This window comes from Scyliorhinus canicula, chromosome 2, assembly GCF_902713615.1.
Source record: "Scyliorhinus canicula chromosome 2, sScyCan1.1, whole genome shotgun sequence".
NCBI classification, from domain to species: Eukaryota; Metazoa; Chordata; class Chondrichthyes; order Carcharhiniformes; family Scyliorhinidae; genus Scyliorhinus; species Scyliorhinus canicula.
Window position 1 is genome coordinate 28,896,876 of NC_052147.1, and position 15,442 is coordinate 28,912,317.

At 43.7% G+C, this 15,442-nt stretch overlaps 1 protein-coding gene across 7 annotated transcripts in view; it reads right to left on the reverse strand.

Moving 5' to 3' along the window:
• The window catches only part of LOC119951685 (protein unc-79 homolog), a 269,084-nt gene that overhangs the window by 149,977 nt on the left and 103,665 nt on the right, over window positions 1–15,442 (reverse strand). For all 7 annotated transcript variants that reach the window (XM_038774926.1, XM_038774915.1, XM_038774945.1 and 4 more), the window contains 5 exons: window positions 13,870–14,091; window positions 13,349–13,576; window positions 11,775–11,907; window positions 10,091–10,170; window positions 9,856–10,004 (listed from right to left, as the gene is read on the reverse strand). In XM_038774926.1, the coding sequence (XP_038630854.1) occupies window positions 9,856–10,004; window positions 10,091–10,170; window positions 11,775–11,907; window positions 13,349–13,576; window positions 13,870–14,091 (812 nt within the window). The remainder of the gene's footprint in view (window positions 1–9,855; window positions 10,005–10,090; window positions 10,171–11,774; window positions 11,908–13,348; window positions 13,577–13,869; window positions 14,092–15,442) is intronic.

Genomic DNA, 15,442 nt, shown 5'->3' on the forward strand with positions numbered 1-15,442 from the left:
GTGTTGTAAGACTTCTTACTGTGCTCACCCCAGTCCAACGCCGGCATCTCCACATCATTTATAAGTATAGACATTTATAACAGAAATATAAAAATCACCACCTGGATCCCACAAAGATGGACTTTGGTAGACCATGAGTATGAAGCCCAGAGTTGTCAGATCAGACCAGGTATGAGGAGGTTTGACCTTGGTGGTTTTCATAGACTCCCTGCAGTGCAGAAGGAGGCCATTCAGCCCATCGAGTCTGCACCGACCGTCACCCTATTCCCGGAATCCAGTAACCCCACCTAACCTTTTGGATACTAAGGGCAATTTAGCATGGCCAATCCACCTAACCTGCACATCTTTGGACTGTGGGAGGAAACTGGAGCACCTGGAGGAAACCCAAGCAGTCACGGGGAAACCCACGCAGACACAAGGAGAAAGTGCAAACTCCGCACAGTCACCCGAGGCCGGAATTGAACCCGGGTCTCTGGCGCTGTGATAGCTAGGGTACCTCTTTCTGCAGGTAAGGTACACCTTGGGATCTGGTCATGGAACATCCTTTGAGATTGATATAAGCAAACACGATTGTCTATAAGTGCAAAATCTCAACCAATCAAACGGTCAAACTGTCAAAGAACTGAATATGACATTCAAGAAGAATAGAAATTTAGGTAAAGGTAGAGAGGTAACACTGTTAATCAAGGATGGCTTTTGTGCAATAGTTAGATATGACCTTGGTTCAGGAGATCAGGATGTAGAATCAGTTTGGGTGGAGATAAGGATAGTAGGGGAAATAAGTCACCAGTGGGTTTGGTCTACAAGATCCTCTAGAGTAACTACAATATAGGACAAAGTACATAATAAGAAATGTTGGGTGCTTGTGAAAATGGACAGCAATAATTATGCATGACTTTAATCTACATATAAACTGTAAAAGTCAGATTGCCAGAAGTAGCCTGAAAGAGCAGTTCATAAAATGTTCAGACAGTTTCTTAGAGCAGCACATTTTGGAATCAACCATACAGCATGTTATTTCGAGTTGATATTGTGTAATGTGGCAGAATTAATTAATGACCTCAGAGTAAAGGCCCCTACCATAATATGACTGAATTCTTCATACAATTTGAAAGAGAGAAGAGTGGGTCCGAAACTAGTACTTCAAACGTTAATGGGGACAAATTTGTGGGCGTGGAAGCTGAACTAGCTGAAATGAACTGGGTACAAGGCACGGGCTAGATCAATAGAAAAACAATGGCAGGCAGATAAAGGGATATTTCAGAATGCTCAAAATAAGCATATTCCTCCGAAAAAGGAAAATTATAAAGGAAAGATCCGCCATCCATGGTTGACTGAAGAACTTACAGAAGGCATTAAACATGAGGAAAAAGCAGATAACTTTGTAAAGCTGAGTGCCAGGTCAGATGATTGGTCAAAGAATGACATAGTTAATCAGGAGATAGAAATTAGAGCATAAGAGGAAGCTAGCTAAAAATTGGACGGCTAGCTATTCTACAGGCATCTAAGAAGGAAAAGAGTAAGCAAAGTGAGTTATGGTCCTCTTGAGAATGAGAATGGGGAATTAGTAATAGATAGTAAGGAATTAGCGAACTGAATGAACAAATACTTTGCATCTCTCTTCATGAAAGGGGATACAAAGAATATTCCAGTAATAGGTATAAATCAGGAAGTGGGGAGTGGAAAGCAAGGGAGAAATTGGTGAAATTACATAGAAAACATAGAAACAGGAGCAGAAGGCCATTCAGCCCTTCGACCCTGCTCCACCATTCATTATGATCATGGCTGATAATCTAACTCAATAGCCTAATCCCACCTTCCCCCATATCCTTTACAATCACTAGGGAAGTGGTGCCATGCAAACTGATGGAGTTGCGGGCTGACAAGTCTCCGAATCCAGGTGGCCTTTGTCGTGGGGTCATAATTTTTCAAAGTTTCCTAGATTCTGGAAAGTGCCACCAGACGGGAAAGTAGCAAAAATAACCTCTTTATTCAACATCAGAGGGAGGGTAAAAGCAGGAAATTCTAGGCCTGTTAGCCTGACGTGTGTCATGAGGAAGGTGTTAGAATCAATCATTAAAGAGGTTATAACTGGGCACTTAGAAAAACTGATGGTATTCAGAAGGTGTCAGCACGGCTTTTTAAAAGAGAAATCATGTTCAACCAATTAGAGTTCTTTGAAGGAGAACATGTACTGTGGATAAAAGAAAGCCTGTAGACATACTGTACTTGGATTTCCAGAAGGCATTTGATAAGGTACCACATTGAATGTTATACAGAAATGTAAAGCTCATGGCATCGGGGATAACATATTGGCATGGATAGAAGATTGCCTGGCAGACAATAGAGTATGCATAAATGGGTCTTTGTCTGATGGCAGGATGTGCTGAGTGGAGTCTCGCAGGGGTCTGTGCTGGGGCCACAAATCTTTATAATTTACACCAATGACTTAGATGAGGGAAGCAAAGGCATGGCGCAAAATTTGCGGGTAACACAAAGTCGGTAAGCAAGTATTTGTAAGAAAACATAATGATTTAGCAGACACACATGGACAGATAGGTTGAATGCATTGGCAAAAATCTGTGAGAAGGAGTATAATCTAGGAAAACAGTGTTCATCTTGGCAAGGAGAATAATAAAGCAGAGAATTACTTAACCCGAGAACGACTGAAGAATTTGGAGGTGAAAAGGTATTCTAGTGCATCAGTCACAAAAGCTCAGCAAATAGGTACAGCACATAATCAAGAAGGCTAATGGAGTGCTATCCTTTTTTATGAGAGGCATTGAATATAAAAGTATGGCTGGTACGCTTCAGTTATACAGATAATTGGTGAGACCACATCTTGAATACTGTGTGTAGTTTTGGTCGCCTTATTTGAGGAAAGATGTAAATGCATTGGAAGCAGTTCAGAGCAGGTTTACTAGCTTGATACCCAGAACAAGTAGGTTTTCTTACGAGAAAGACTGGACAGGCTGATGGGTTTCAACTCAAGGTTGAAAGATTGAGGGGTGACTTGAATAAAGTAAGTAAGATCCTAAAAGTCTTGACATGGTGGAAAGGATGTATCCCCGTGGGTGAATACAGATCTAGGAGGCACCGTGTCATGTGAGTGTCCTGATAGCACAGCTTCAGTGATGTCATTTGTGGGTGGAGCTGGGCCATGGCTGTCAGGTGAGAGGTAGTTTAGTGTTTGGGTTTCAGTTTTGGTTTGTTGTTTGGACTGTAGAAGAAAGAAGCAGTGTCTCCCTGTTTTTCTCTCGTATTTTGTCTGTTTGGGCTATTCTTTTTCCTTCATTTCAAATTTAAGCTGCTTTAATCCTTTTTCATGTTCAAGCTGTTTCATCTGTAATCAAATTCTTGCCATTTCCAATGATTCTGTCTCTGTGGAACAACTTTAAAATAAAAAGAGGAAACATCTGTCAAGGAAACATAAAATTGAAGAACCGTCAAGCTTTCATGGAACTTCCAAGGTGTTACAACTGTCACTTTGTCAAATATCTGTCAAAGAACTGTCAAGCTGTCAAGGAACTGTCATGCTTTCAAGGCATTTTCAAGCTGTTAAGACTGTCAAGTTGCCAACTGTCAGGGAATTGACAAGATGTCAAATAACTGGAAAAGATCTGACAAGGAACTGACATGCTGTCAAACAGCGGGAAGACTGACCAGGAAATATGAAGCTGTGTCAAACAACTGTCGAGCAATCAAACTGTCAAGCAATGTTGAGCTGCCAAGGAACAGTTGAGCTGCCAAGGAACAATCATCTTATCAAGGAACAGGCCACTGTCAAATATGAAGTTGTCAAATATGAAGGTGTCAAAGAACTATCAAAGAAATGTCAAGCTGTCAAAGAATTGTCAGACTGTCAGGGGCTGGTTTAGCTCACAAGGCTAAATTGCAGGCTTTTAAAGCAGACCAAGCAGGCCAGTAGCACGGTTCGATTCCCGTACCAGCCTCCCCGGTCAGGCGCCGGAATGTGGCGACTAGGGGCTTTTCACAGTAACTTCATTGAAGCCTACTCGTGACAATAAGCGATTTTCATTTCATATGAAGATGTCAACTCACTGCCTGCCGTGCAGTCAACTCACTGCCTGCCGTGCAATCAACTCAATGCCTACCGTGCTCTCAACTCAATGCCTACTGTGCTGCCAACTCACTGCCTGCCGTGCTGTCAACTCACTGCCTGCCGTGCTGCCAACTCACTGCCTGTCGTGCTGTCAAATACCACTCATGCTGCCAAACAACTATCATGCTGCCAAGGTTCATCAAGACCCATTAAGCTGTCAAAGAACTGTCAATCTTTCACACAACCTTCAAGCTGTTCGAACTGTCAGGTAAATGTACAGCTGTCAAAGAACTGTCAAATTTTCAGTGTAATGCAGCTGTCACAAAATCGTTGAGCAGCCAAGGGACTGCCGAAATACCGAGGAACAGTCAAGCAGTCAAACCACAGCATGCCATCAAGGAACTGTCATTCTGTCAAGGCAATAAGCTGTTAAACAACTGTCACTCTGCCAAGGAACTGTCAAGTGGTAAAAGAACTGTCAACAAAATATCAAGCTCAGCTCACTCTCTTGCTGTCAACTCACTCTTATGCTGTCAAGGAACAGGCATGCTGTCAAGGAACTGCCATGTTGTCAAGGAAGCACCACGCTGTCAAGGAACTGCCCTGCCATCAAGGAACTGCCCTGCTGTCAAGGAACTGTCAAGCCACCAAATCACTGTCATGATGCCAAGGAACAATCAAGCTGTCCAAGAACTCTCAAAGAGCGATCAGACTGTCATCGGAATATGAAGCTGTAAAGCTATCAAATAATCTTCTTGCTGTTAAAAACTGTCAAGCTGTAAAAGGAACCACTGAGCTCTCAATTCACTCTCATCCTGCCGGCTCACTCTCATGCTGCCAGCTCACTTTTGTGTTCAGAGGATCAGGCATGCTGTCAAGGGATAGGCATGCTGTCAGAGAACTGTCAATCTGTCAAAGAACTGTAAATCTGCCAAAGAACTATCAATCTCAGAGAACTGTCAAGCTGTCAAAGAACTGTCAGACTGTTAGGGAAGCATAAAGCCATCAGGGAACTGCCGTGCTGTCAGGGAACCGCCGTGCCGTCAGGGTACCGCCGTGCCGTCAGGGAACCGCCGTGCCGTCAGGGAACCGCCGTGCCGTCAGGGAACCGCCGTGCCGTCAGGGAACCGCCGTGCCGTCAGGGAACCGCCGTGCCGTCAGGGAACCGCCGTGCCGTCAGGGAACCGCCGTGCCGTCAGGGAACCGCCGTGCCGTCAGGGAACCGCCGTGCTGTCAGGGAACCGCCATGCCATCAGGGAACCGCCGTGCCGACAGGGAACCGCCGTGCCGACAGGGAACCGCCGTGCCATCAGGGAACCGCCGTGCCAACAGGGAAATGCCGTGCCGACAGGGAAATGCCATGCCGTCAGGGAAATGCCATGCCGTCAGGGAAATGCCGTGCCATCAGGGAAATGCCGTGCCATCAGGGAAATGCCGTGCCGTCAGGGAAATGCCGTGCCGTCAGGGAACTGGCATGCTGTCAGGGAACTGCCATGCTGTCAGGGAACGGTCGTGCTGCCTGGGATCCTCGAGGGTCAGGCATGCTGTCAAGGGACAAGCATCTGTTCAAGGAACAGGCATGCTGTCACGGAACAGTCAGGTTGGCAAAGAACTGTCATGCTGTGCAGGAAATATGAAGCTGTCAAATAACTGACAAACTGTCAAATAACAGAAAAGCTGTCAAATAACACCAACAGTCAAGAAACTATCAAGCAGTCAAATCACTGTCATGCTATCAAGGAGCCATCATGTTATTAATGTTGTTAACAAACTTCAAGATGTTAAAGAACCGTCAAGCTTTAATGGAGCAGATAAGGAACTGCCAGGCTGTGAAAGAACCGTCAAAGGATACTCGGTGAGTTTGCACAAATTGGCATAGGAGTTATAAAGGACCAAGGAGATAAGTAGAGGGGGCATGGATTGTTTTGGGATTATGAGGGACAATGGGAGCTAGTCAGGGGAGCAGGTATCATAGGTCGGCAACGATGGGGCAAGGGGAGTGTTGGGGGTGATAGGTGAGGGTTAAAGGATTTTCTTTTCTTTTCATTAAGTTCGACACAGCGCTGGAACTCAAAGATATGTCCTCTGTCCAGCCCACCTCTGCACCCAGCAGCCTCCACTGAGGCCTGGCCTCTGACTTCTAATCCAACACGCCAACCCACCCCCTCCAAACCTGCAGGTAGCCAGTTTTAAAAGATCTAGCTGACATAACCAGAAATTCCCCCACCTCTGCACACCCAACTAGGATCAGATATCTGTTGCTGAACTTCACAAGAAGAGGTAAGCTTTAAAGGTCATATTAAAATAGTAACGCAAAGACATAGAGAGCTACAAATAGTGAAGTGATTAACATCACAGATTTCCAATAGGACAGAAATAAAGGAGCGCTGATATCTCAGAGGATTATGGAGCGAGAGAAGATTAATTAATAATGATCGCTTATTGTCATAAGTAGGCTTAAATGAAGTTACTGTGAAAAGCCACATTCCGGCGCCTGTTCGGGCAGGCCAGTATGGGAATTGAACCCGCGCTGCTGGCCTTGTTCTGCATTGCAAGCCAGCTTTTTAGCCCACTGTGCTAAACCAGCACCTAGATTACAGAAATAGGAAGGAGCAGGGTCACAGAGGGAGTTGAAAATAAGGATGAGAATTTTAAAATGAGTTGTTGCTTAACCAATAACCAATGTAGGTCCAAAAGCAGAGAATGCATGGAGGAATGGAACTTGATGTAAGTTAGAACGTGTGCAAAAGAATTCTGACTGGTCTGAGGGTTTACAACGGGTAGAACATGGGAAAGATGGGGACAGATTTATGATGCAACAATACGCTCAAGAACTTTGGAGAGGGACGGTGAGTTTCAGATGCAAGGACAGATAGGTCAAGGGTTGGTTTATTTTGAGGAGAGGGTGACAACAAAGGATTTAAAGGAGAGAGGCTGACTGTTTCTGAGGAGAGGATAATTAGCAATATCAGTTAACACTGGAGTCAAGAGAGAAAATTAGATGAGCAGCTGTTTCGTGATAGTAAGGTCGAGGGAGCAGTGGTTGCGTCTCATGAACAAGATTAGCTCAGAGGTGACTTGCACGTTTAAGGCTAGGGTAGGGGAACATCAGAGGAAGTTTGATACAGTAAGCTTGGGGAATGTGAAAAAGCAGCGGACACAACTGATTGGATCATTTCAATCTTAATGGCAAAGAATTCCATGAGCTCCTCGCACTGGTCAAGTGGTAATTATACCCACTACCAATCGTCATGGCGCACCCCAAGATTTAGACATCTCGGCTCCTCAATCAATTCTTCCGAGTCTTGTGCCCGAGACAACTCCAACTCTCTACTTTGAACATTGCTTACCGTTTGCCACTTAATTATGAATAGCATCAAAGAATGACACAGAAGGGAAGACTAATTTAAAGACTTGAAAATAGGGACCTAGTTCCTTCTGCACCTATTAAATTAAACACCTACCTCTTTAGTGAGGGACATAAGGGGCGAGAAATATGGGGCAGTTTCGGGGTATAAATTGAAGTCAGAGAAGAGTGAGTGTTTTGTCATGTCTCCTTCGGGTGGAGGGGCGGGAAATGGAGTGCTATTTTGGGTGGCGACAACTCACTTTAGGTTCTTGGGAGTGCAGATAACACGGGATTGGGCACGACTCCATAAGTGAAATGTCACAAGCCTGGTAAGGGAAGGTGAAGGAGAATCTGAAGAGGTGGGATAGTCTCCCTTTGACATTGGCAGGCCGCGTACAGGCAGACAAAATAAATATTTTGCCACCGTTTCTGTTCTTGTTCCTGATAAGTAGATTGTCATCTGTATTATCATCTATATGCAAACAATAAGATATGTATAACTCTTATAGTTCCAGCATCCGACCACCAGGTGGTGCGACTATGCAGACACTTGATCCGGACACACCAATGTTTTCTACGAGAAGGTGTCAGTTAAGAGATTGTAGCAGTCGCATATTAGAGTAGCTCTGTAGTATCTCAGTGTAAGTTAGTGTTAGACCATTATTTCCAACTATTAATCGTAGACGTTTTAGTAATTCGTTAGTGTAGTGTTAAGTAATAAATAACTTTGTTAATAAAACAAAGTCAAATTTCTTTGTTCACACTACAACATCAAGATTGAACATCAGCCCAATCAAAGAATATTACAGTTTCAGTGTCTACTGGTCTTTTTGCCAAAGGCATTTTTGAGTGGTGGATAAGCTGGTCTTATTGTTTGGTCAGGGATGCAGGCGCTGGCAACAGCGCCACTGCCGATCGCCCCAGGGAAGTATTCTGGGAATCCAATAGTGGTAACCACGCTGAGGATCTGGAGGCAACTCTGACAGCACTTCAAATTAAGGGTGATGCAAATAAGAGGGAATCACGGGTTTGAACCAGGGAGGATGGATGTGAGGTTCCGGGGATGGGAGGAGAAAGGGCTGAAAGAGGCGGAGGATCTGTTTCTGGAGGGGAGATTCACAAGTCTAGCAGAGTTGAGGGTGAAATGTGAGCTGCAGCATGAGGAAGGCTTTAAGTATATGCAGATGTCGAAATTCGCAAAAATTGACTTTTCAAAGTTTCCTAGGAACGCCGCCTCTTCACTGCTGGAGGAGGTGCTGTTGGTGAGGAGGTTGGAGAGTGGAGTTGTCTCAGTCATTTATGGCAGGATTAATGAGGAGGTTAAGAAGTCTATGGAAGGGATCAAGGCTAAGTGGGAGGAAGAGTTGGGCACCTGGAGGAAGGATTACGGTGGGAGGTGCCATGAAGGGTCAATGCCTCAACCTCGCGTGAACCTCAGCTAAAGGTGGCACATAGGGCGTACTTAACAAAGGCAAGAATAAGCCGGCTGTTTGAGGGGATGGAGGATAGTTGTGAGCGGTGTGGGAGGGGCCCAGCCAACCATGTCCATATGTTCTGGTCCTGCCCGAAGTTGGAGAGTTTTTGGGGGTCATTTTTCTGCACCATGTCTGAGGCTCTGCATGTGGAACTGGAGCCAGGTCCCCAAAAGGCCATTCAGGGTGTCATATCTGCTAGAGTTGCAAATGGGAGCGGGAGCAGATGTCTTAGCCTTCACCTCGTTGAACACTCACAGGTGGGTCCTTTTGGAGTGGAGGTCAGCTTCCCCCTCTTGTGCCTCAGCATGGCTGGGGGACCTGTTGAGAGTTTTTGGACTTGGAAACGGTAAAATTTGCTCTGAGAGGGGCAAAGGAGAGGTTCCACCAGAGATGGGAGTTGTTCATTTTGCACTTTGGAGATATGGATGCTGCCAAAGGGTGGGAGGAGGAGGCGTCGGGTACTGTTTGTGTAAAAATGTTGAATAAAAACATTTTCAAAAGAAAATTATATACCTACCATCGAACCCCACTTCACATGAAGATACACTGGATCTTGACTCTCTAGTTGAAATAGCATCTTTTTTTGGATGAACAACACAGTGCATGATTCATTGCGTTGAAGTTGTATTATTCCGTATTGTGCTTGCCTTTTGTCAATTATAGATAACACACTTGATGCTAATACCTCGATCACTATGTTACTGATGCTTTGCAACACCTGTACCAAAGGACTGATTATAACATAAGCCTTGGAAATTGATTTAATTATAATCACTAGTTAATTAGCAGGAAATAAATTATATAGTTAAAATAAATCAAAGTTAAAGCAGTCAGACTGCAAAAATATACAACCTTGCATAAGAAACAAATAGTTAACGAGAAGGAGGGGGGGGGGGGAACACATTTAAAATGACACGTTCTAACAATAAATGATAATTTATCAGTATTTCATACTGTGTTAACTTTACCTTGAAATCAACATTGTGTCTTGAATATAAGCAAGAAAGTTTGGATAATCTTTTCTTGCAAGATATAAACACTCCCCGTGTAGACACAGTATTTTTAAACAATTGAGCATGTTGAAAAGAATGTCTGGCTCTTCACAATTTGGCATTTCCTGTTGATATGAACAAATGAAGCAAGGTCAAGAATTTAAAAGACTCAGCTGTTAAAATAGAATGGAATAAGTCAAATAAAGATTACCTGCAATATTGTATGTATTAGCTTCAATGCGGCAGGAAGTTGTTGGTAATTAAAGTTACGCTCTGCATTATTCTTCATTTCTATTGAAATAAAATAAAAATATTTAAAATGTAAGCAACTGCATAAATCAAATCACTGCATTTTCTGAAGGGCAAAACATTTATCTTTTAAGTGATAAGCTCTTTGACATTGGTTTGGAACAAAACAAATTATACTTTTGAGTTAATGTCTAACAATTCATCTCGGAGTATTTATTGTAAAGATAGCACATGGGGAACTCATGGTAAAGGTAACTCATGGCAACTGGGTTTTGTCAATCCCTCCACGATCTATGCACTTTGACTACAATATATACTAGCTATGGGATGAACTGTGGCACCTTAACAAAGCTACTTTGTCAGCACCTCATACTGTGATCTCTACCACTAAGAAGGACAAGATCAATATGAGATCAATATCATACAAACATACAAAATAAGAGAAGTAGCCCATTCGGCCCCTCAAAGTCACTATGCCATTTGATAAGATCATGGCTGATCGGTTTGTGTTTCAAGCTCTTCATGCCCATCAAACCCAGATAACCTTCGATTCCTTTGCCTAAAAAGGAATTATCTCACTCCACCTTAAAAATATTCAATAACCCCGGTTCAACCGCCTTCTGAGGCAGAGTTCCAAAGACTCAACCTTCAGAGAAAAATATTCTCGTCATCTCTGTCCTAAAAGGGCGACTCCTAATTTTAAAACATTGCCCCCTTAGTTCTGGAATTACCCACAAGAGGAAATCCATCCTTTCCATGTCCACTTTGTTAAGACCATTCAGAATTTTGTACACTTCCTCTTTAAATAAAGAGAAAAAAACTGCACTCAGTTTTCAAAATGCGGTCTCACCAATATCCTGTGTAACTGAAGCATAACAGCCTTACTTTTCTATTTAATTCCCTTCAGAATACAGGACGGCATTCCATTATCCTTTATCACCTTCAAGTTCCCCGCCAAGTCCCACATCATACTCACCTAGTTACATATTATTGGGTCAATATTCTGGATTTCCCTAACTAATGCCATTAAGAGAGTACAATCGAATCGAGGACCAAAAGTTACCAAAAACATTGGGGGGTAAGCTGATGCTGGGGCCCTTCCGATCGTCCTCTGTAACTTCAGTGGAAGGACCATAAAACTGAAAAGTGACAGTGTTAAAACTTTGAAATTTCTCCAGAATTTCTGTGACTCCTCTCCCATTGGACAATTGGGAGAATGTCAACCCTGTTGTCTTTGCTTGCAAAATCCAAACCTTAGAGGTCTTTTCAATGCGATATCTATTATCTCAAAATATGTCAACATTTTATCGCAGATGTTTGCTTGCTTTTCATTTGGTAAACAATCAATATCCCTCAATGCATTACCATATAACAATAGGCTCTATAATTATGACAAGTTTTAATTATTACTGATCAATGTTCAAAGTTAGATAACAATATTATTAAACATTGGAGCACAGAGCTAGCAATTAATATACATTTTTAAAATATATAAGAATCAATTTGCACGGACCACATCACATTCTTGGATGTCTCAAAGTGCTTCCTATCCAATTACTTTTGCCTCTATTATAGTAATAAAATCTTTTAAGCAGCCAGTTTCAATAGTGGTACTTATGATAAAAATAATCATCAACATCACATACCAAGATTTTCTTCACACCCACTATTGAATGTTAGGTTTCCTTCCATTTTTGAATTTTCATCTTCCCCTTCACAACCTATAGTGAATTCAGGCCTAGAAAACAGCATACTTTCTTCAAAGCTGTCAGTGGGTTCCTAAAGGAGAACAAATACATGCTGACTTTGAAGCTGCATGAACTGGAGTGAGGGGCAGGGGCACAAACCTACCAAAGAAATTCAGTCAAGTAGTTATGGGAAAGATGGAAATGGAATTTGGAGGGAATTCTATGTTTACGGTTTTTGGAGAGGAACAAGGATGGTCTTGGGGCAATCGTTTTCAAGGACATAGGGATTGAACTAGGTGAGTGATGGCATTGATTTGGAAAGGGTGTGTCTGTAGGGAATGAACTGGTTACAATATCATTTAGCATGCATGGGGGCGAGGAAGAGGAGTTGGGTGATCTACAATTTAGTGGGAATCAAATCATGAATGGGGAAAAAATGGTAAGGAGCTAGAGAAATGGATATGGGTTCACGGCTAGTACAGAGAGAACCATATTAACTTGGTGGGTATGGGAAAGGGGAGGAAGCAGTAGAAATAGCTGAACAAATAGTCTCAAACTTGGTGGCAACCAAGCACAGCATTTCTTTGAATTTGTTGTTGGACATGAAGGTATACAGATTGACAATGAGGTTTGAGGAGATGACTGGGATTGAATAAAAGACATAAAGTTGATCATAATCCTGGAGTAGTGGGGAATTGGCAGAGGTGATGAAGTCCAACAGCACGTGACGCGTCCAGCCAGACTGGGGGAATGAATGGCTAAGACAGATACCACCACATTTGTTTCCTTTTGACTAGAGAGCATTAATTTGGGGGCCAAACTAGAAACTATAATTGGAATACAGCATCCAGACTAACACCGCAGCTCAGCATCAGGATATTTTCTCTTTTCTAGAAGGGCGAATAATACAATAGCAATGCATTACAAATTATTAAACAAAGTCGTTTTCAAAAAGTGCGCATGGGCTAAATCTTAGGAGGTGCTACAGTCCACACTCCCTCCCCCTCTCCACCGCAGATAAAGAGATGGGTGAGGGGGAGTCCACCAGCGATGCTGACAACTGCCCAGAGCAATTTAATGCTGGAAGCAGCATTCATTGCTTTAAGAATGACTTTCATCCATGTCTCAAGGGGAGGTCCTGCCTTATAGAGCTGGCTGGCAGCTATATAGTTCAAGAAATACCCACTCCTAGTCCCACCATACTGAGGAAAATAGCTAAGTCCAGGGTCAGGGATCTCAGGAAGGGAGTAGGGGGACCGGTTCAAGAGGCTAGGGGAGGGTAACAGGGTTATGGGGGAATGAATGACTTGGCAGGGCGGGGCCCACAGGTCAGAAGGGAAGAGGGTGGCTCCCTTGTCCGTCCTGCACTTTATCTGACACCAGCCTATTTGGCTAGAGTCACCAAGACCCTGCATTTTTTGGATTCCAAGGGCAGGTAGGCAAGCTCCACCCCCTCTGGCAAGGGACCATGAAATCTAGCTCCACGAGTTAACGCCAAAACCACAATTCCATCCATACGTGTTGCTCCTTACCACCAGTTTGATTTCCTCTTTGGGTGCCAATCGCTCCAGCAGTTCACATGCCAATTGATAGCATAAAATGCTGGACTGACAAAGGTTGCATTCAACTGCTCTTTCATCTTTCCGGCAGGTATGTGAGCCTCCCCAGGGTGCCTGGAATACATTGTTTATAATGGAAATGATGTCCTTGGACAATCCATGATCAAGACCCAGGATTATACCATCATCTTGCAATTCCATCTGTTGGCATTGAGATAGAAGTTTAAAGAAATACATAATTACTTCTGCTTTGTTCTTGGATTAAAGATTTCTATGTATTTTCAGTTTTATTATTTGGCGTGATGACTTCAAATAACTTTAGACTAATATATATTTGTCTTGCATTTCAAATATAAAAAGGATACAGCAACTTGAGTGAATGATAAAGTCAAAAAGCTTATCCTACATACTCATCATTAAATCATACATAAAATCATCTTTGGCCTCAAATTTTACATATGGCATATCAGGGCAAAAAACAACGAAATCATTACCTGTTTCAATATCAAATCAAACATCAGGATAAAGCAGGTTAAGTTCATGTCATCATCATCACAGTCAAAGTCCATGGCTCTTCCTCCTGCAGATCCAAAGTTCTTGAAACAACCACGGAATGGACTGCGAACTGGGCTACGGAATGGGCTAGGAAAGGGGCTAGGAAATGGGCTAAGAGTAATATGTTGGCCTCTGCGTCCAGGGTCTGATACAACACTAACCTGGAAGGAGAAGATGTATTCATGAGGACAATGATACAAGGAATATAAAGAAAAAGTTACAGTATTAAATAGACATGTGGTTAGGAATTGAAATATTAAGTGGCCAGCTTGAGTGAATTTATGCAAGGCTGAGGCAAAGTTATACATTAATATTTCAAAGCCAAAAGATGTTTGATCACAACACACAATTGAGTGATAAATAATCATTGGCACAAATCTGAGCCTGAACTGAAAGTGAGCTCACCTGTTTGTCTCATCCGAAGTAGATCATTCACCAAATATAAAATTCTATTGCCTAGGCAAATGGTATCGCTCTATTTTTACTCCAGTTCCCCTGCTCCCCTTATGGCACATCAGTTCCCAAAGAGGGGGACAACCCGCTGCCAAATTCTGGAAATGCGTGTCAAGGGGCTGGATTTTATGTTCCCCTGCCAACTTGTTTTAAGGAAGCGCTGGGGATGACAGGGAGGAGGGATTGTAAAATGCAGCACAGTGTCTGCCCACCGCCTTCATGCAGTCTGCCCAACCTCCCCCCCCCCACCCCAATACGAAATCTGTCTCCCATTTTACAGAGCAGTGAAGGAGTTGGATGGCCAGCCCACATTTGGGCCTATTGAGGCCCTTAGCTGGCTAATTCATGGCCACTTCAGTACCTCATTCCACTTGAGCCACTATTTTACCTGCAGCAGGGGTAGGCCCACATTGGATAGCCCAGCGATTTTTTTACTAGGTGAGCAAGTGTCAGACAAGAGGTGCTGTGTCTATCTTATTTACCCTGTACCCTTTTTAACCCTCTTTCCTAATCTCTTAACCTGCCCCCCACCCCTCTTACCCCACCTCGCTGGGACCTGCGAGCCAGGCCTTGCCGATACCCCGGACGTAATTGGAGTCCGGCTTCCATAACCTCTTCTTTGGGGACTGGCTGTAGTCCCAGCAGTGAACCTGGCACTGCAAGGACTACAGAGCTTCTGATTAATTAGATTGGTCAACAGTTACCCAAGGTGGGACTTCCGGTTGCGGTGATGCGGAGCTAAGCCGCTCGTTCGATAGCTCCTGCTATTTTTGGTCTTTTGGGCTCTTTTAAGGGCCTGTAGCAGTGCTGGTTGGACTTTTCCCCGTATGGAAACACTTCCACTCGGATTATCTGCCAGTGGATGGACTGGACCAGGAGCGGAGTGGTCAGAAAATCGGCTTTGGAGCAGAGAAAGGTGCGAGGCAGGAAAAGCAAGATGGCGGCGGGCAGGGAACCAGCAGCGTGGCAGCAGTGGGCACAGGAGCAGCAGGAGCTGCTTCAGAGAGCTGAAGGCCGAGATCCTGGAACCGTTTAAGGCCTCGCTGGACAAGCTCACGG